Below are 17,077 nucleotides of genomic sequence, written 5' to 3'. Positions count from 1 at the left end.
AGTATATTACATTAGAAACATCACAAAGGCGATCACAAAGACAACAACACATGTTAGATCAAATTTGCGACAGCGAATTTTGAAGACTAATCATAATGATTTCTCATTGCTGGAACATTGAGAGAGTGCTACAATTAGTTTTTACATTAGAAGATTACAAAGACGATCTTCGAACTTAATTAGGGTTAGAGGGTTTTAAAATTTTGATACTTCGATCGACTAGGAGACCTAAACTTATTATCAACAGGGCTGATTTCTCAAAAATAATGGGTTTGCCCATACTTATGAAATCCTATGTGTAATCAATATATTATTAGTCAAAAGTTCTAGCTATGATCGATGCAACTAATGTATTGATGCTACATATAATAGATGACATGCAACTCATTCGACATGTTAGTCATTTTAGGAGTATCCATGGCACATCCTAACGTGCTAAATCATGCAAAATCTAAGTTCTATTGCATTTAATCTCAGCATCAATTTTGAATGTATTACATGGGCGCACTCGATATAATATAGATCAACTTTAAGTCTTGGAACTCTTAAGCTTGATAGCTCTAGTTGATTATACAATTAGCTAGTTAACCCGAGTGATTCGAATTCCAAGTTTTAAGTATGTTTACATGTCCTAGGCCTTGTATATACTTACAACTCATTACATGCATGATTTGTCTACATAAATATATGGAGAGAGATATAGAATACAAGAAATCAGATATGATGTTTAGCCTGAGAAATCAGGAAACAGCCCGGGAAACAACACCAGGGCGGCCACAAACTCCAAATACACTAGCCAGTTACATATTGATCGGAGACTGAAAACTGAAAACCAGAATGCGGTCACAAACTCCAAATACAGAGAACTTTCGTGGCAAGTAAGCATAATTATCAATTAGCTAGAAAGGGAGAAGTAGGTGATCAGTTGATTCAAGCTTTGACCTATGAAATTAAGCAGATGAATATGAAAACTCAGAAACTCTGAGATCGTTGATTCCCTCACCGGTCTTTTTCTCTTTGCAATTGCAAAGGGAACCAGTCTTATGTAGGATCGTGCAGGCCACCTTCTCAGTTGTCACGCGCATGCACGTGACCCCCACGCAATAACAAAAACCCTAATTCCCAAGACCGACACATACCACCTTAATTCCCCCATCATTTCCATCTCACCTATTCTCTCACTCAGAGAAACACACATAAGCCTTGAACTTCAGGTCCTTCCTTTAACAAAAGCACACACCCGGCCACCTCCTTAAGTTAACCCTAAAACCAGAACCTTTGTTTTTCCTGATCTCTCTCTTACACTACACTCTTTATTAGTTGCTCACAAAAAGAGTGCTTTCTTCCTTGTATGTCTGTAGTTCCTTCTTCTTCGAGCTAGCTCCTAACTAGAGTATAATTAAGAACATGTCGAATCCGTGGTGGGCTGGTCAGGTGGGTTTAACCGGAGGACTGAAACACGAAGGCTCAGCTGGCAGTAGCTCTCCGATGACGTTAATGAAACCAGATCTGGGAATCTCCATGAACAACAGCTCCACCAGCCACCTCCTGGGTGGTGGGGGTGGATCAGGATCAGCCGGGGACGAAGATGATGACAGGGACAACGTCAGCGGCGACGACCCCAAGGAGGGGGCCATCGAAGTCTCAGGCAGCAACAGGCGCCCGAGAGGGCGCCCTCCGGGGTCTAAAAACAAGCCGAAACCTCCCATCTTTGTCACAAGGGACAGCCCCAACGCCCTCCGGAGCCACGTCATGGAGATCGCCAACGGCGCCGACATAGCTGAGAGCGTGGCGCAGTTCGCTAGGGCGAGGCAGAGAGGCGTCTGTGTGATGAGTGGAAGCGGAACCGTCACCAACGTCACGCTAAGGCAGCCTTCAGCTCCCGGAGCGGTCATGGCCCTCCATGGAAGGTTCGAGATTCTTTCCCTGACCGGAGCGTTTCTTCCCGGGCCAGCACCGCCGGGGGCGACCGGAATGACGATATACTTGGCCGGCGGGCAGGGGCAGGTCGTCGGAGGAAGCGTGGTGGGACCTCTTGTAGCTTCAGGACCGGTCATGGTAATAGCAGCCACTTTCTCTAATGCTACTTATGAAAGACTGCCCTTGGATCAAGAGGAGGATGATCAGCCGCCTGCTCCGAATTCGGGGCAGCCGGGTGGAGGTGGCTCATCGCCACCCGGTATTGGTGGAAGTTTGGGAGATCCGAATTCATCTATGCCGCCCGGGGTTTACAATTTGCCACCAAGTTTGGTTCCCAACGGCGGAGGGCAGTTGAGCCATGAAGCATATTCAAATTGGGCTCATGGTGGAGGTAGACCTCCATTTTAATCGAATCAGCCAAAGAGTAAGATGCTCTACTCTTTGAAATCTTAACTTTGAGATCGAGATGAAGAATTGAAGGGAATTAATTAGGTTGAGCTAGCGGTCTCTGCATGTATTTCTAGCTGTATTCTGTGCTTGAACTTTATTTAGAGGTATTGAAGAAGAAGATGATCGTCATCATGAGAAGTACTATGCTCTGTATATTTGCAATAACGATATATGCTAGAAGCTCTCACTTTGCAATTCATAATCATCATCCTTGTCGAAATTCTCTTCTGTTAGAAACTAACTAGCTAGTACACTCTACTACGTACTCCATTGCTTAATTTATATCAACTAGTAATATTTGTTAAATTAACAGTACCATGTAATTTATAATTTAGATGGTACATATTTTCCTAGCTTGATCTGCAGTGTGATGCATTTTAAATCTAGTTTTTTTCTCATAATATTTGGACTTTGTATTTTATTCTTGCACGTTAATTAATTATATATTCTTGTGGGATCTGGTATTATTAAAATTTTACATATACCGATCTAATTGGCTGATTTGACCGGTCTGTTAGAAATGGTAGATTTTATAAGAAACAGAATAAACAAACAATTCTGGCAAGATGCAGGCAAGAAGTATAAGTGAAAACAATTCATACAAAATGGTTTGGACGCTCTCAATTGCATTATTTTTTGATTTTCGACCACCTTATAGATTGGTCTTTGATCATCACCTTTGTTTCTCTAGTTCTTTTGATCATCCCCTTTGTTTCTCTTGTACTTTAATAAGTATATAGCTGTACGTTTTTCTATAAACTAATAGCTATGCAGGTTGTTCTATAGAACCAGTACAACATTGCTGTCCAACTTTGGCTACCGCTATATATCTAAAATTATTTATATTCACCAAGCACTCCGTATTTTATATATATGTACGTAAAATCCGAATTGAAAGTATGTGTAATTGAAGAGCCAGACAGAAGAGCTAGCTAGCCTTATACTATAATAAGTTGCAACAAGTTCTTCCTGACATCTATCACATTTTCTAGTCCATGAATGTGCGTATAAATTGAGCAATGGATGACCAATTTATCATGCAAATATTTAAAGTTATTCCTTGGGAAGTTATATATGAGTTTGGGAAGTTATGATGACCAATTTATCAGCCTTCAAGTGCTACCAAGTACTACTAATAGTTATATCAGTGGAGCAATATAACTAGCCTTGTGATTTATGGAATTAGTCAATTACTAATCAAGCCTTCCTAGACTTTCTAATTGAGATTCACTAATATTTATGTAGCAAATTTGTATTAACCACTGATGTTTTATTCACACTTGAGTATGGATGGACAAGGGACTCTTCTAATTGTAAAACAGTAACATCAAGTTAGAAATAGTGTATCAATGTTTGGTTGGATATTCCAACAAAAAAATAAAAAGTTAAGCACTGCTAAAACTATACATAAAAAACAGATGTCAGACCTTCGGGTATATAAAATAATGAATTCTAACCCTAAGCTAATATAAAGAGTGTGTTTTAATTTTGATGGGACATAAAAAGAAGTGAGCAGAGGAGCACGACGAAATTTAAGATTAGATCATATGATTTAGTAGTAGATATGTTTAACAACTAAGTCTCATCTTAAACCTCAATTATTTAACTACTAGAGCTTCCACAATGGATCATCGTTCTATGCTATATATGGTACTCGATCTTATAAGTTAAATCATATATAGAAAGAGGCTAAACACTAAAGTAATTTATACCAAAACCGCAACTCGATCATATAATAGTGTCTCTCTTCAAAAAGGATGTTCTCTTGGTAACATGGAGGACCCTCTTCACATGGATTCACATGGTCTTTGTTTAATCTAGCTATGAACCCTAATTTGTTGATGATTTGGTATATATATTTCCTAGTAATTAATTTGCACACAACATTCGTATGGTAAAGCAGCTTTGTTTATGCTAATGCGCCTATGCAGACCCCATTTGGGTAGTTTAATATTGATTAAGTCCCCATTAGCCTTTGATTAAGATAACAATTATGGATTAAGACTAACATTAACAAATAAATTAATCCTATCCTTTTTTCCTGCACCAGTAGTAGTTGTTTTGTCTTTGCTGGTGTAGTTTTACCAACATTTTAAAAAGCCTCCAGTCATGTTTGAACGACGTCTTAAGTTTACTAAACTATAATACTTTGAATTGGAGAATCCGTAAAACCTGGTGCATTAAGCAAATGAGGACAACCCAATAAGGTTGAGCATCTGACTAGTTAACTGGTTAAGTTAACTAAACTAATGTGAGGCTTAATCGATATTGGGGAATCATATACATCATCATCACCAGTGGAGAAATATGGAGGAGCATGTGTTGGTGACTTGGCGATCACTTTCCAACTCTCTGAGAGGGAGATGAATATGATAATGACCGGATGGTGATGCAAACCGAGAGGATTAAAATGTTATAGAATGGACCTGCCGTGGAGTGCACGTTGTTTTGGCCGGATTTTATATATGCAGGCGAGTTCATATAGTTGACCTAACTTTCATACGAGTGCCTCTTGGATGCCATAGGTTAACTAGGGCATCTTCAAGTTTTATTCGATTGATATGAGCTAGTTAATTAATAATTAGTACCAAGTATGCTTTCTTCTTAATTTGACATTCTAGCTTCTCTTTATAAATATTCAAGTCATGATATATAGCATTTAGAAATGTATATCTATAGCTATCGAGTGTAGTGACTATTCTGTTTTAGGTACGTGTTTCGCTATTTTTATATTGTAAGTGACTAACAAAAGATGCGCAGAAGTTATTGTCGTGATGATCCATTGAATTGACATGGGTGATGGAGATCTTAGAAGCGTATTTAGTAAGTTGGTCTAAACTTATCTTAGCTAGCTAGGTGTATTATCTTAGCTAGCTAGGTGTATGTACTAGAGAAACTGTTTACACCATATTTCTCAATTGTAGTTTCACTCTTTCTGATATGTTTTGCGAAGGAAAGCGATGTGGGATTGGTTTGGCTAATCATGACATGAACACATCTAGTATATAATATGGTGCTACTTGACAGTCGATTATATCATCTTCTTTTGTAATAGTAATTGTCTGGATCTTCCCAACTTATGTTTTAGTCAATTACTTAGTTTCTTTTGTTTTGAGTTGGTTTTTGTTGAGTTCCGATGTTAATTTTCTTTGTTCTTGCGGGTCTATGTCCGGCACATCTAAAAAAATATATACAGTTCAAAATAACATATTCTCGTTTTCTTGATCAAGAATAAGGTTACCGTAAATAGTTAACACACCAAATCATGCTCTCTTTGCTGTTAGATTATAATACATAGTCGACGATGTGCATGCCAATAGTAAACAATTGCAACAAACAGAATACTAATTACTAATTAAGTTACAACTCGAGGTGAAACCAGCTAGATAAGCCTAAACTATGCTCAAAACTCAAACAGTGGAGATGCACATTCGTCTTTTAATCATTTCAATCTGTTAATCTGATATAGAAAAGTGTATGCGCATATCAAACTATCATATCAACCATTATTTTCAATTCAGATTGCTTCTCTTTTCTATTCCTTAATCCTAAAACGTAGACGCACATCCTTCATATGATATCATATGCAATCCTAACCGTATTTGATATCATATGCATCAAAGATATATTACTGAGCCCCCAAAAATAGATATATAAAATGAGGAACACTATAGCTACTTGAGTCGCTTATGATTTGATTGATAGATTACTTGTATAAACTAAAGTTGTACCATATGCCAACCTTAACTTGTTTGAGATATATTTTTTGATTGCATACGCATCTATCATTGGCAAATTTTTTATAAATATAGGATCACTGCTTGAAATGGAACGGTTATGGAAACCCCAGAGAGAAACAACGTGAATTTTTATTTTTATTTTCCAGACAAATGAGAGGCCATGGTTCATGGCCTTCAGGAGTTCAGGTTCATACTTTGGAAAAGACAAATGTAGGAATAGTAAGATAAGATGGGACAAAAAGATTGGTTCGATAATTGGTACCCATTCCAAAGGAGCTGGGTATGGGTTCCCCCTTTGACCAAAGAAAATGGACGTTGAACTACGAGAACCGTAAAAACGTGGATGATGCGAGCATTGCTGTAGCTCAGTAGCTAGACTGACTGAGTGAGTTCTTTAGTTCTTACTATGCAGTTATGCATTGGCATTGCTCATACTTGAGCTTGTAAACTGTTGCTTGACATATAAGTAAAGCTAAGGATACAAGGCTTGATTGTCTGGGTTAGTCGCATATTGTTCCATGGATTATTATGCAGATGAGATGATAAAATCTATAGCATCATCGACGATGTACAATTATGTTTCAATCTTTCATATCAGATTCTACTCATCGAGTTATTACTTATTAGGTCCCGAAAACCGTCCCTTGAAAATCAAAGCCTAAAACCTTGGTGCATTGTTACAGTTCATTGTATGGGCACATTATCCAGTGAGATGACTCACAATGATTTCACTAGGCAAAAAATTCTGATCATTTCCATTCAATTCCAGCCTTTGATCTAATAGCTTTTGCTCAGATATTCAACCCAGAACCAAGTCTGTGCGCCTTTACCATAATGCAGATCCATGAAATTGCTATCTACAAGAAACTTCACTGTAACAGTAGGAGTATGCAGGATTCTTCAAGAGGCATCTCAGCAATAGACTTCATAGTTCATATAGGCTTTTGGAACTTTCCGTGAACCCACACCCTTCGCATGCTCTTCCCATTTCGACGATTCACCGACTTGACACAGCAGTATTCAAGCTCAAGCTGACAAAAGCATGATGATAAAACATTAGCAGTGTTCAAGCTCAAGATGACAAAAGCATGATGATAGAACATTAGTTTAAAATTAAAGCAATCAGGTGCATAATTTATCTATCGGCTTTGCCTTCTTAATCCTAAAGTTAACCCCAACCACCAGTTAATAGGAACAAACTAAATTAGATGGGATAAAAGAATCTAATTTCCAGTTTATTGGACAAATAGGTGTAATGACAATATGATGAAATAATTAATCCCCTCATTTGTACCTCAATAAAGCCTGCTCCCAAAAATAGATCCTTTACAGTACCCAAAGAGAAGAAATAAGAACGGGTGCCATCTGACCGCATATACTCCCTGAATCCCACTTTTTTGTCCATCTCAAACCGAAGCATGCTCATGTCATAAAGGCCTGAATTTCATCACACCGAACTTCTGTCAGCAGGAAAAACATTAGAGAAAAATTTTCCAGAAAAAAAATGAAGTATAAGAGCTCTTTAAGACCTTTTACAACTCCAAATCCAAACCAGATTTGAATTGGTCAATTACCATAATCTCTAAATAGAAGCAGGCCTCCTGGTTTCATAACAGAAAAACACTCATTGATGGACTTTGGCATCCTTTGAAGTGATAATGCCGACAATGTGAATATCTGCCATTCAACATTATAATAAGGAACTTAAATCACCAAAAAAGAAGACAAATTATTTTTTATGTTGGAAAAGTATTACATTATCACAACTCAAATCACAAGTCAAAACAGAGGAGCACCATGTCCGTCTGAAACAGAAATACCAGTCTTAAGCCTACTTAAGATTTACACAGTAGTCAAAAAGCGAAATAAGTAAATTTTGAAAAAGTCTAATTGGGGTCCAGCAAATTCCCAGGTCTGTTTCTATTTGAGCAAGCTATGTAATTTTACCCCCTATAAGCTTTATCTTTGGTACCTTTTAACAAGAACTTCATGATAGATGTAAGTATTCAGAAAGTTCTAAGTGACAACCAAGGTATTAATCACAAGGATGAGTGAGTTAGGAGCTGTGGGAGCTGTCTCAGATAAGTGGAGGATTTTCTCTATTGACCAACTCACCAAATTCCACCAATTGAAGCAGCCATATCAGACACAAAGGAAAAAGTAAACGCAAAGTAAAAGTAATAGGGGTGAACTTGATTTAAAAGCAAAGGAATTAATAAAGCCTATGCAATTGTACATTGGCAATTGAAAACCTATGCCAGATAATATTATGATGTAATACGCCACATATTAAAATGATAACCAATGCACTTTGTACTGTATATAGCCTTTGAACATAGAAGTTGGTAAGCAGATGCATCATCAAAATTTATCAACTGCTACAACTTTTAAAAGACAAGAATACTGAGATCAGATATCAAGTTGTTCTTTTAGTTTCTATAGTTTAGAAGGTTACTCAACCATCCCATTGTTAACCATATTGTCACTGTTTGATGTAAAGAATGCTTACCAAGGTAACAAAATCAACCCCACCAATGCAACATCTGCTTTCTTTCAATGAACTTGAATCAGTAAGATAGCTTTCGTTTTTCCCTCTACCATCTGGAAAAACAAATAGAAATTGAATTTATTATACTGCAAAAGGGATTTATTAGAATTCACGTATGAGAATATAAACAGTGAAATCAGGAATTAACCTGAAGTTTGTTCAAAATTTGCTTGACAAGGATTGCAGGCCAACCATGATGGAAACCCAGAGGTAGAAAAATCACAACAAAATGTATGGAAGCGATGCTCAATAGAAACAATGTTGGAAGCATATATTGTCTCCTTAACTCTCTCAAGGGCCTCAGTGCTACAATCACATGCGTAAACAGTGACTTTCTCATTGCCCCTGCAAAGGAAATAAGCACCTTGTAAAAACAAATATGTCATAACAGCAAATTCATAGTTCACATTGGTTAGGCGTATAAGTGCTTATCAATAACAATACCTACATAAATTCGTCTCTATTTTGGAACATTACCTCAATATTGGAAGAACAGTGCTGCCATTACCACACCCCACCTCCAAAACCTTAGAATTCTCCTCACACCCAACTAGTTCAGGGAATTCTTGCAACAAATATCGCCTTTCCTGCATCGAAAATCACAATGAATCATAAGTATCCTTTAAGGCCATAAGTCCAAATCAAACCCGAAAAACTATCCAAAACAAAAACTGATTCAAAGGGTCCTTCTAAATTATCTCAAAACTTCAAACCCAAGTCACAATTGATCATATAAAGCTATAATCACACATAAAGATCCAAACTTTATATTGTTTCCTCAAACTATAATAAACTCAAACTTCTCTATTCACATTTTTGGGTACACATATATAGAACAACCTCATGAACTTAACCCAAACAACTAGAATTACATTCAAAGATTGAAACTTTATGAAAAGGGTGAAGAGATAGAGACCTTGAAGAACTTCCCAGATGCATGGCGGTGATGAAAGTCATTCCACGGCTGAGATTCAGCTTCTTCTTCTTCTGCAACTGAAAGAGAGGGCTCGAATGGGACCAAGTGGTAGCTCAACGACGGGTCGTTTTCCACCTCAACTCTCAGCTCGTCCCACTCAAAGTCCTTGCTGAAGTACTCTGCTTTCTTCATCTTTCTTCTCTTCTCCGCCGGAGGTTAGAGAAACGGCGTCGCTTTCCTCCCTCACGTAACAACTATTGAGGTTTAAGAGCAGAGACAGGAGTGAATGTCCACTTTGTCCTTGGAATCATGTGATGATCAGGTAAATAGAAAAGACTAAAATTGACTTTTCAACTTTTTTACCATAGTAATTTAGTGCTTAATGTATTGGTAAGATCAAATTTTCTTAGCTGGTAAGTTCATAAGCTCAAGTGAACTGAATTTCATAGAGCAACAGAATCGATTTGAATCGAGTGCGAGAGTGAAATATCTCAGTAGATGAATCATAACATTGTTGTCACTTTTACATGAATATGAGTATCCTAGCTTGGCTTTAGCATCATATAAAACTATCATATGTAAATCTATCATACTTATTTGGTATTTAATACCAGTAATATGAAGAACATGGTTAGCAAAATCTAAAGTGGAGATTCGGTTTTATATATGTCATTGGAGTTGAGAGGATCTGGAGTTTATGACTTGCTTCCTCAGTCACAAACCTTCACCGGCTCGTTGCATTACTCTCCGGAGCTCGTTTGACATCCCTTGCAAAATGACAGGTTTTCGGATCAGTCCGTTCATTCCCATCTGTAGACATTTCTCCCACACATCTTCCTCCGCACTTGCGGTCAGGGCTATGATCAGCGGCCAACTAGGGTTGTGGAATTTCCTGATTCTCATTGCCACTTCGAATCCATCCATTTCAGGCATGTGAAGATCCAGAACAACAACCTGGAAAGGACTTTCGGCACTACTAAGGGTACTCAGGCATTCAAACCCCGAAGAAACAGCACTGACTTGACAGCCAAGTTTCTGGAGCAGCTTTGTGGTCACGGTCCTGTTTACATTATCATCGTCCGCTACTACAACCCGGAGTCCTCTGAACTCTGAGTTGGAATTTGGTTGCTCCAATGGATTTCCTCTCCCTAAAGAAGGAAGGATTTGAAACCTGAGAACAAGTGTCATGCTTTCTGCGAGATTGATCGGATTCATGGATATCCAGATATTGCCTTGCATCATCTGCAGGAGTTTCATTACACATGACTCATAAGTTGCCAACATACTGAGATAATATATTCTGTTCTTTTACTGTAAATTGACAGATGCGGACAATTTTAGCAAGTCAAAGAATGAAAAAAAGGGGTATTTATCTGACAAAGATGCAAGCTATGATAATGGTAATAGTTTTGAAAACCTTCTTGAAATTTGTTAATATGATGCAATATGTTTTTTAACAGCTTCAAATGCAAAGAGAATGCTGATTTATAAAAGGAAAAGCTTATCACATAATAAATAATCTTCCCTGTAAATAGTGAATCAAAGTATCAAACTTTTCACTCGAATTGAAGTGTATACAATGTTTTATAAGCAAATAGGTCAAGAATTATTTTATTTCTGCCTTAGATATAACTTGTTCCCTATACTAGTACTTTGGACAGCATCTACTCAACATCACTTATCACAAGTTAGAAATTTTTAAGGCTTCCTTGATTATAGAAGGCAATGATGATCCTAGAGTTGATGAAGACTATACGAACATCTATCAAAAGTAGAACCAGTTCCATAAGTCTGAATTAATGTAACAAAGAATTAGAGTAAGGCAAATGTTAATATATGGTGTCCAATACCATTTTGCTTTGCAAAAGTAAATACATATGTCTTATTCAGACCCTTAATAGAAACACCAGACCAAAACCTTCTTAGATGTAAAACAGTTGACTTCCATTAAAAACTAGCAAAAAAATGATCACTAATACGGTGCTACCACCTAGTTCATGTAGTCATTAACAGAAAAAAAGAAGAAAAGAAACTGGTCTCACTTCTGAGCAACAAATGTAATATGACTTGAAATCTTACATAAGTAAAACAAAAGTAGATCAATCATCTATAGTACATACCTGGACAATCTTTTTGCAAATGTTGAAGCTCAGGCCCTTCTTTATTTCACTGCTGTTGTTCCTCCTACCACCGTAATCAATCATCGATGATACTCCACTGGAATGAGAAGTTCCGTCATTAATCTCCAATTCGAACCTCACAGATACGTACTCATCTGGTGTACCTGTTCTCCACATCTGTTGCAATTTATCATCCGGGGTCTCAGAACCACTCTCTAGAATAGCCCGAAAGATGACAGTTCCTCCTCCCTTATAGGTGCTCAAAAGATATCCAACCATATGCAAGATTACTTGGAAAGCCCTTCTTTCGTCCCCCATCACCTGATTAGGCAATGAGCTCTGAACATCAACTTCAAACCTAAAGCCTTTATACACAGACAAGCACTTGGCGAGGCAAGAAGCTTCTTTGATCATGGAGTGAAGTTGAAAAGGCCTCATCTCCAGAGGGAACCTTCCATTATCTTTTGCTGACATCTCCATGACATCATTTATCAAAGTGGAGAGAACATAGCTAGTTTTAACCATAGTGTCTACAATAATCCTTTGTTTCAAACTCATACTCTCTTGAAATGTTGACAGCAACCCCAAAATGGAATGCATCGGCCTTCTCATTCCATTACTCATCACCTTCTGAAATGAGTATCTTGCTTGGCTGGCCATCATTGCATTCTTCTGAGCCTGCTGTAGTGCACGATTTTGTTCTCTCAGTTTCTCTCTCATTAGTTGAGACTCTTCAAGTACTGCAGCGTGGGACAGTGCCACTGCAACCTGGTCAGCCACAACTTCCACTATCTCCATTTCATGATAGCTCCAAACTCTAGAATCTGACATCGGAAGAACCAAAACCAATATAGCGTAAGGAGTATCAACTAACTGTGGTGTACCCCCTTTGAAATTTGAATTTCGAAGCATTGGCATCCGGATTGCTGCTACAGCACCACATTCACTAGAACCACCACAACTTGCAGCTCCAAGTGCAGAATCAGGCCTCAGGATTCTTACTCTGTTGCTCTCTCTGATCTCCAACACATTTGGGTCATTCATTGGAATAGAATGACTATAATTTCTCGAAGAACTCCCTTTCAACTCATGAGTCAGGTTCAACTCTGTCCTGTTCTCATTAGGCATCCAAACTGCACAGTTATGCAAGTCCAATGTCTTTGAAAGCTCAACCAGCGTTGTATACAAAATGTTATGCTTATCGAGTGACTTCCTAATTTCCTGGGTCAGCATTCGAACATGCCAACTCGCTTCCTTCTGTATCTTCATCATCCCAATCTCTTGGTCTAACTCCAACACATTCTGCCTCAAGAACAACTCTCTTACTTTGACTTTCAGAATAAGAGGGAAAAGAGTTAATAGGGTTATTGCAGTTGCACACGAGACCAAGGCCGTGAGGAGTTTGGTAATGGTGAGGGCAAGCATCAATTGGAACGAGTGAGTAGTATGAGGGCCATAATAAGTCCAGGCATTGAGCAAATGGGTCAATCCACAGAGGACTATAAACGCGATGAACTGAAGGAGGACCCATTTGAATGGAAAGTTTGAGCAGCTGACAAAGTAAATGAGCTCTATAGGGATCGAAAAATACGCTATAGCAATCATGAAATCACTAAGTCTCTGACACTCCAAAATACTCTGAATGCTCCAAGAACCCTCATCATCACAATTACAACTCGCAAATTCACTATCATTGGCTGAAACAGATACCACTAGATAGGAAACTAACAACCCAATAGCTACTGCTCTCAACATTACACCCAAGTGACTATCATTCACCATCTTCCAAAACTGATGAACCAAAATTCACTGGGAAAACAAACACAAAAAAAGATAGAGAAAGGAACAGAAACCCACCAAGTGTTTTGAAAACTCAAATGCCATAATCTAAGATCTAAAAAAACCCACCTGGGTTTTCCAACAAAAACAGAAATATCCACCTGCAAAAACTTCAAAATCAAACCTACCCATCTCCGACAAAGCAAAACTCCTATTCTCTATTTCCACAATCCAATTTGCTCTCTAAAGCTACTTTTCTGGGTTCTATTAACCCTTTAAAACAAATTGAACAAGTGAAGAAATCGCATATGATAACTTCAACCACAAAACACAAACAAGAAATGTAAAAACCAAAGCTTGCTTCTTTTGCTTATCAAAATCCTAAAACAATTGAACTAATAAACAAAGTGAATAGAACAACACAACTCGTGGCTCCTCTGATGCACAAGCTCAAATTTTTCACTATCAAACAAGTCAAAGATCAAAACTTTAAGTGTTGAAAGCAAAACCAATCACTTGAAGCAAATAAAGACTCAAACTTTGAGCACCAAACTCACAATCTGAACTAGCTAGAACAAACCCAAGAGACCAAATAGAGCTAAGAGCTTGAAAAAGTAAATCCAAAACCCATCTACAGAGGAGCTGACTCACAAAAGGGGTCTCGCTGCTCACGAAGAGAGAGAGAGGTTTAAGGGGGAAGGAGCGCGTGGGACCCACACGCGTCCGTGAAGAGAACCTAGACACACTTTTGCCGCAAATAAGCAAAGTCACAGACACACACACCGTCTTCTTCCTCCAGAAAGGTTTGGACTTTCTCCACCGTCGATGGGTTTTGATCGTGCGGAGGGGAGAGGGGGAATACGTGGCGAATTTGGCAGTTATAAGGTAAAGGCGGTTAAGGAGCAGCACGTGTGTCACGTGCTCAGGTTTCTCTCTATTCTTGGTTTAAGATCTTCAGTCTCAGCTTTTGAGTGTTGGCCATGGCATGGAGCTAGTCATGGACTTATGTGATGATGCTGTTCAGGACATGGCGATATTGATCCTAAGACCTTGTTTGTTTAGTACTCTGTATATTATGATCATCCAACACCAATCAGTCAATCACAAACTTCTTCTTGTACTTTCAAGTTTCTAATTCATAAATGAATATCTAAATTTCTTATGACGTGTTCGATCATTATTCATATACATCAAATTGTAATAGATAATTGATTCAAGTAGCGTAGAGGGTTAGAGACTGCTAATGCTACAGAGAATTGACTTTCCGGCGGATACTTTTATTTGATTTGTTACTAATCCAACTGCCTAGCTAATCAATTGAAAAGAAAATACCAAACTAATTCAATTGCAGGAATGATATATAACAAGTGGAGATTAAGAAGACAACATCGGAACTAAGAAGAAGAAAACTTCAAACATGTCGAGTTGGACTAACAAAGATTATTGTACAAGCTAGAAGTGAAGGAATCTCTATCTATGCTTCCATTAAGAAGAGACAAACTTGGATATGGTTGCTCCATATACAGACACGAAATTCAACTACTTCATTAACCTATATGAGATGCATAAAAGTATGAGTAACATCTCCAAGTCGAATTTGATCAAATGACTTCTCATATGTCATTTACAGAGTTGACATGAGCAGAGTATGGTTATGGTTTTTGGGAGGTTTTGGAGGGAGAGTGTTATACACTTGTACCTACCACAAATCTGGTGAAGAGTGAAGAAGTTTAGTCTGAAATGTTTTATCTTATAAATTATATTAGTGTGAATTTGGGAAATGCCACATAATGTAAAAGATGTTAATCATAGATATTGCAATCAAAATTGTATATTTTCTTCTATTTACAAAGAGTATGTAATCAGATGAATTAGATTTAAGAGGATAACTTGAACTACAAGATATATAGGTGGCTATTGATCCCCTTTCTTTATGCGAAAAAATCTCATCATTTGGCGAGCTTTAAGATAGCATGTAGAAAAGGGCTGCTTCCAACTGGATTTCCGTTGTGATTTACTGCACCCTTTCCTAACAATCAAGCTCATTCATAAAGAAATCAAACAAGTAAAAACTTTATAGTAAATTAATTCCAATGAGATTCTAGGAGTACGTTCTCTTCCACCTAGGAAAGAAACACCCGAACTTACCTCAATTTGTTATGGTAAACTAGCCTCCATGTTAGCCGCCAGTTAGAAATAACTGCTAGTGAAATTTTGAGAAAGGGGCAAAAGCTAGGTTCGAGAAAAAGAGCAACAATGGCGGTGTTCGAGTGGAGCAAGAGAATGATTTGTTCGTGTGTATTGGCTCTCTTCGTGTTCAGCTTCATTGCCGAAACACGAACTGCACCAACAGCACTCGATGACCCCGAGGAAGTTGCTTCCATGGTCTCCATTATCATCCGAAACAGCACTGAAAGAAAGCTCATGCAACTCCGGGGGTCACCCTCATCATGTGTAACCGGGAATGCCATCGACGACTGTTGGCGATGTGACACCAACTGGTTAAACAATCGCAAGCGCCTCGCGGCCTGCGCCATTGGTTTCGGCAGGAACGCAATCGGCGGCCGCGACGGGCAGTTCTACGTTGTCACTGACCCTAGTGACAATGATGCCGTCAACCCTAGAGCTGGAACTATTCGTCATGCTGTAATACAAACCGAGCCCTTATGGATTGTGTTCCAGCGTGACATGGTGATCCAGCTCAAGCAGGAGCTCATTATGAACAGCTATAAGACCATTGACGGCCGAGGAGCCAATGTTCACATTGCGAATGGAGCATGCATTACGATCCAAAACATCAAGCACATCATAATACATGGCCTCCATATCCATGGCTGCAGGCCTACGGGGAATGCCTTGGTGAGGAGCACACCGTCACACTTTGGTTGGAGAGGAATGGCAGATGGTGACGCCGTGTCGATTTTCGGGTCCAGGGACGTGTGGATTGATCACAACTCGCTATCCAAGTGTGCCGACGGCCTCGTGGATGTTGTCATGGCCTCAACTGCAGTCACAATCTCGAACAATGACTTATGGCACCACAATGAGGTCATGTTGTTTGGTCACAGCAACTCTTATAAGGGAGACAAGGTCATGCAAGTGACTGTTGCTTACAATCACTTTGGGGAAGGACTACGGCAAAGGATGCCACATTGTAGGCAAGGTTATTGTCATGTGGTGAACAATGACTACAGCAGTGGCTGGGGAATATATGCCATCGGCGGAAGTGCAAACCCTACCATCAATAGCGAAGGCAACCGATTTGTGGCTGATCCGAAAAGGTACCCTTATTCCAATCAGGTTACCAAGAGGACATCAGGTGACAAGTCGGAGTGGAAGAACTGGAATTGGAGGTCTAAAGGAGATTTGTTCTTGAATGGTGCCTACTTTGTTGAGTCTGGGGCAACCGGAGCTAACTCGGAGGCCTATGCTAAGGCCTCGAGCGATGTCAAAGCTCAGAAATCATCCAAAGTCAGAGCCATAACTTCTGCTGCCGGCGCACTCGTCTGCCGGAGAAACCGTATGTGCACTAGGAAATAGCTAGTACCTCAACACTAGATGTTGCTTCTGTATGTTCAACAGTTTTAAAGTACTAAACCAGTAC

The 17,077-nt window shown here is 38.9% G+C and overlaps 4 protein-coding genes across 4 annotated transcripts; 2 read left to right on the top strand and 2 right to left on the bottom strand.

Moving 5' to 3' along the window:
• The first annotated feature begins 701 nt into the window (after positions 1 to 701).
• On the top strand, positions 702 to 2,595 carry LOC101311875 (putative DNA-binding protein ESCAROLA-like). Its single transcript, XM_004302028.1, has one exon. It carries the CDS (start codon positions 1,408 to 1,410, stop codon positions 2,326 to 2,328), a length of 921 nt encoding a protein of 306 aa, XP_004302076.1. The 5' UTR covers positions 702 to 1,407; the 3' UTR covers positions 2,329 to 2,595.
• Positions 2,596 to 6,640: 4,045 nt separating this feature from the next.
• On the bottom strand, positions 6,641 to 9,815 carry LOC101311586 (methyltransferase-like protein 6-like). The gene is made up of 7 exons (XM_004302027.1): positions 9,575 to 9,815; positions 9,136 to 9,245; positions 8,807 to 9,003; positions 8,620 to 8,711; positions 7,685 to 7,787; positions 7,405 to 7,547; positions 6,641 to 7,141 (listed from the first exon to the last, which is right to left on the bottom strand). The coding sequence occupies exons 1-7, from the start codon at positions 9,764 to 9,766 to the stop codon at positions 7,043 to 7,045; spliced, it is 936 nt and encodes a 311-aa protein (XP_004302075.1). The 5' UTR covers positions 9,767 to 9,815; the 3' UTR covers positions 6,641 to 7,042.
• Positions 9,816 to 9,994: 179 nt separating this feature from the next.
• Positions 9,995 to 14,021, bottom strand: LOC101311008 (protein EIN4-like). The gene is made up of 2 exons (XM_004302025.1): positions 11,695 to 14,021; positions 9,995 to 10,816 (listed from the first exon to the last, which is right to left on the bottom strand). The coding sequence occupies exons 1-2, from the start codon at positions 13,474 to 13,476 to the stop codon at positions 10,289 to 10,291; spliced, it is 2,310 nt and encodes a 769-aa protein (XP_004302073.1). The 5' UTR covers positions 13,477 to 14,021; the 3' UTR covers positions 9,995 to 10,288.
• A 1,708-nt stretch (positions 14,022 to 15,729) lies between these two features.
• Positions 15,730 to 17,013, top strand: LOC101291074 (probable pectate lyase 15-like). The gene has a single exon (XM_004304716.1). It carries the CDS (start codon positions 15,730 to 15,732, stop codon positions 17,011 to 17,013), a length of 1,284 nt encoding a protein of 427 aa, XP_004304764.1.
• The last annotated feature ends 64 nt before the right edge of the window (positions 17,014 to 17,077 follow it).

Source organism: Fragaria vesca, linkage group LG6, assembly GCF_000184155.1.
Source record: "Fragaria vesca subsp. vesca linkage group LG6, FraVesHawaii_1.0, whole genome shotgun sequence".
In the NCBI taxonomy this organism is placed as follows: Eukaryota; Viridiplantae; Streptophyta; class Magnoliopsida; order Rosales; family Rosaceae; genus Fragaria; species Fragaria vesca.
The sequence above is the reverse complement of the archived record's forward strand: the minus strand, read 5'-3'. Positions and strand labels throughout refer to the sequence as shown.

Coding starts and splice junctions, on each gene's coding strand:
- LOC101311875 (XM_004302028.1), top strand. CDS start 1,408: ATGTCGAATCCGTGGTGGGCTGGTCAGGTGGGTTTAACCGGAGGACTG.
- LOC101311586 (XM_004302027.1), bottom strand. CDS start 9,766: ATGAAGAAAGCAGAGTACTTCAGCAAGGACTTTGAGTGGGACGAGCTG. Junction 9,246..9,574: donor CATCTGGGAAGTTCTTCAAG/GTCTCTATCTCT, acceptor TTTTCGATGCAG/GAAAGGCGATATTTGTTGCA. Junction 7,788..8,619: donor GGGTTGATTTTGTTACCTTG/GTAAGCATTCTT, acceptor GTTGAATGGCAG/ATATTCACATTGTCGGCATT.
- LOC101311008 (XM_004302025.1), bottom strand. CDS start 13,476: ATGGTGAATGATAGTCACTTGGGTGTAATGTTGAGAGCAGTAGCTATT. Junction 10,817..11,694: donor TTTGCAAAAAGATTGTCCAG/GTATGTACTATA, acceptor AAACTCCTGCAG/ATGATGCAAGGCAATATCTG.
- LOC101291074 (XM_004304716.1), top strand. CDS start 15,730: ATGGCGGTGTTCGAGTGGAGCAAGAGAATGATTTGTTCGTGTGTATTG.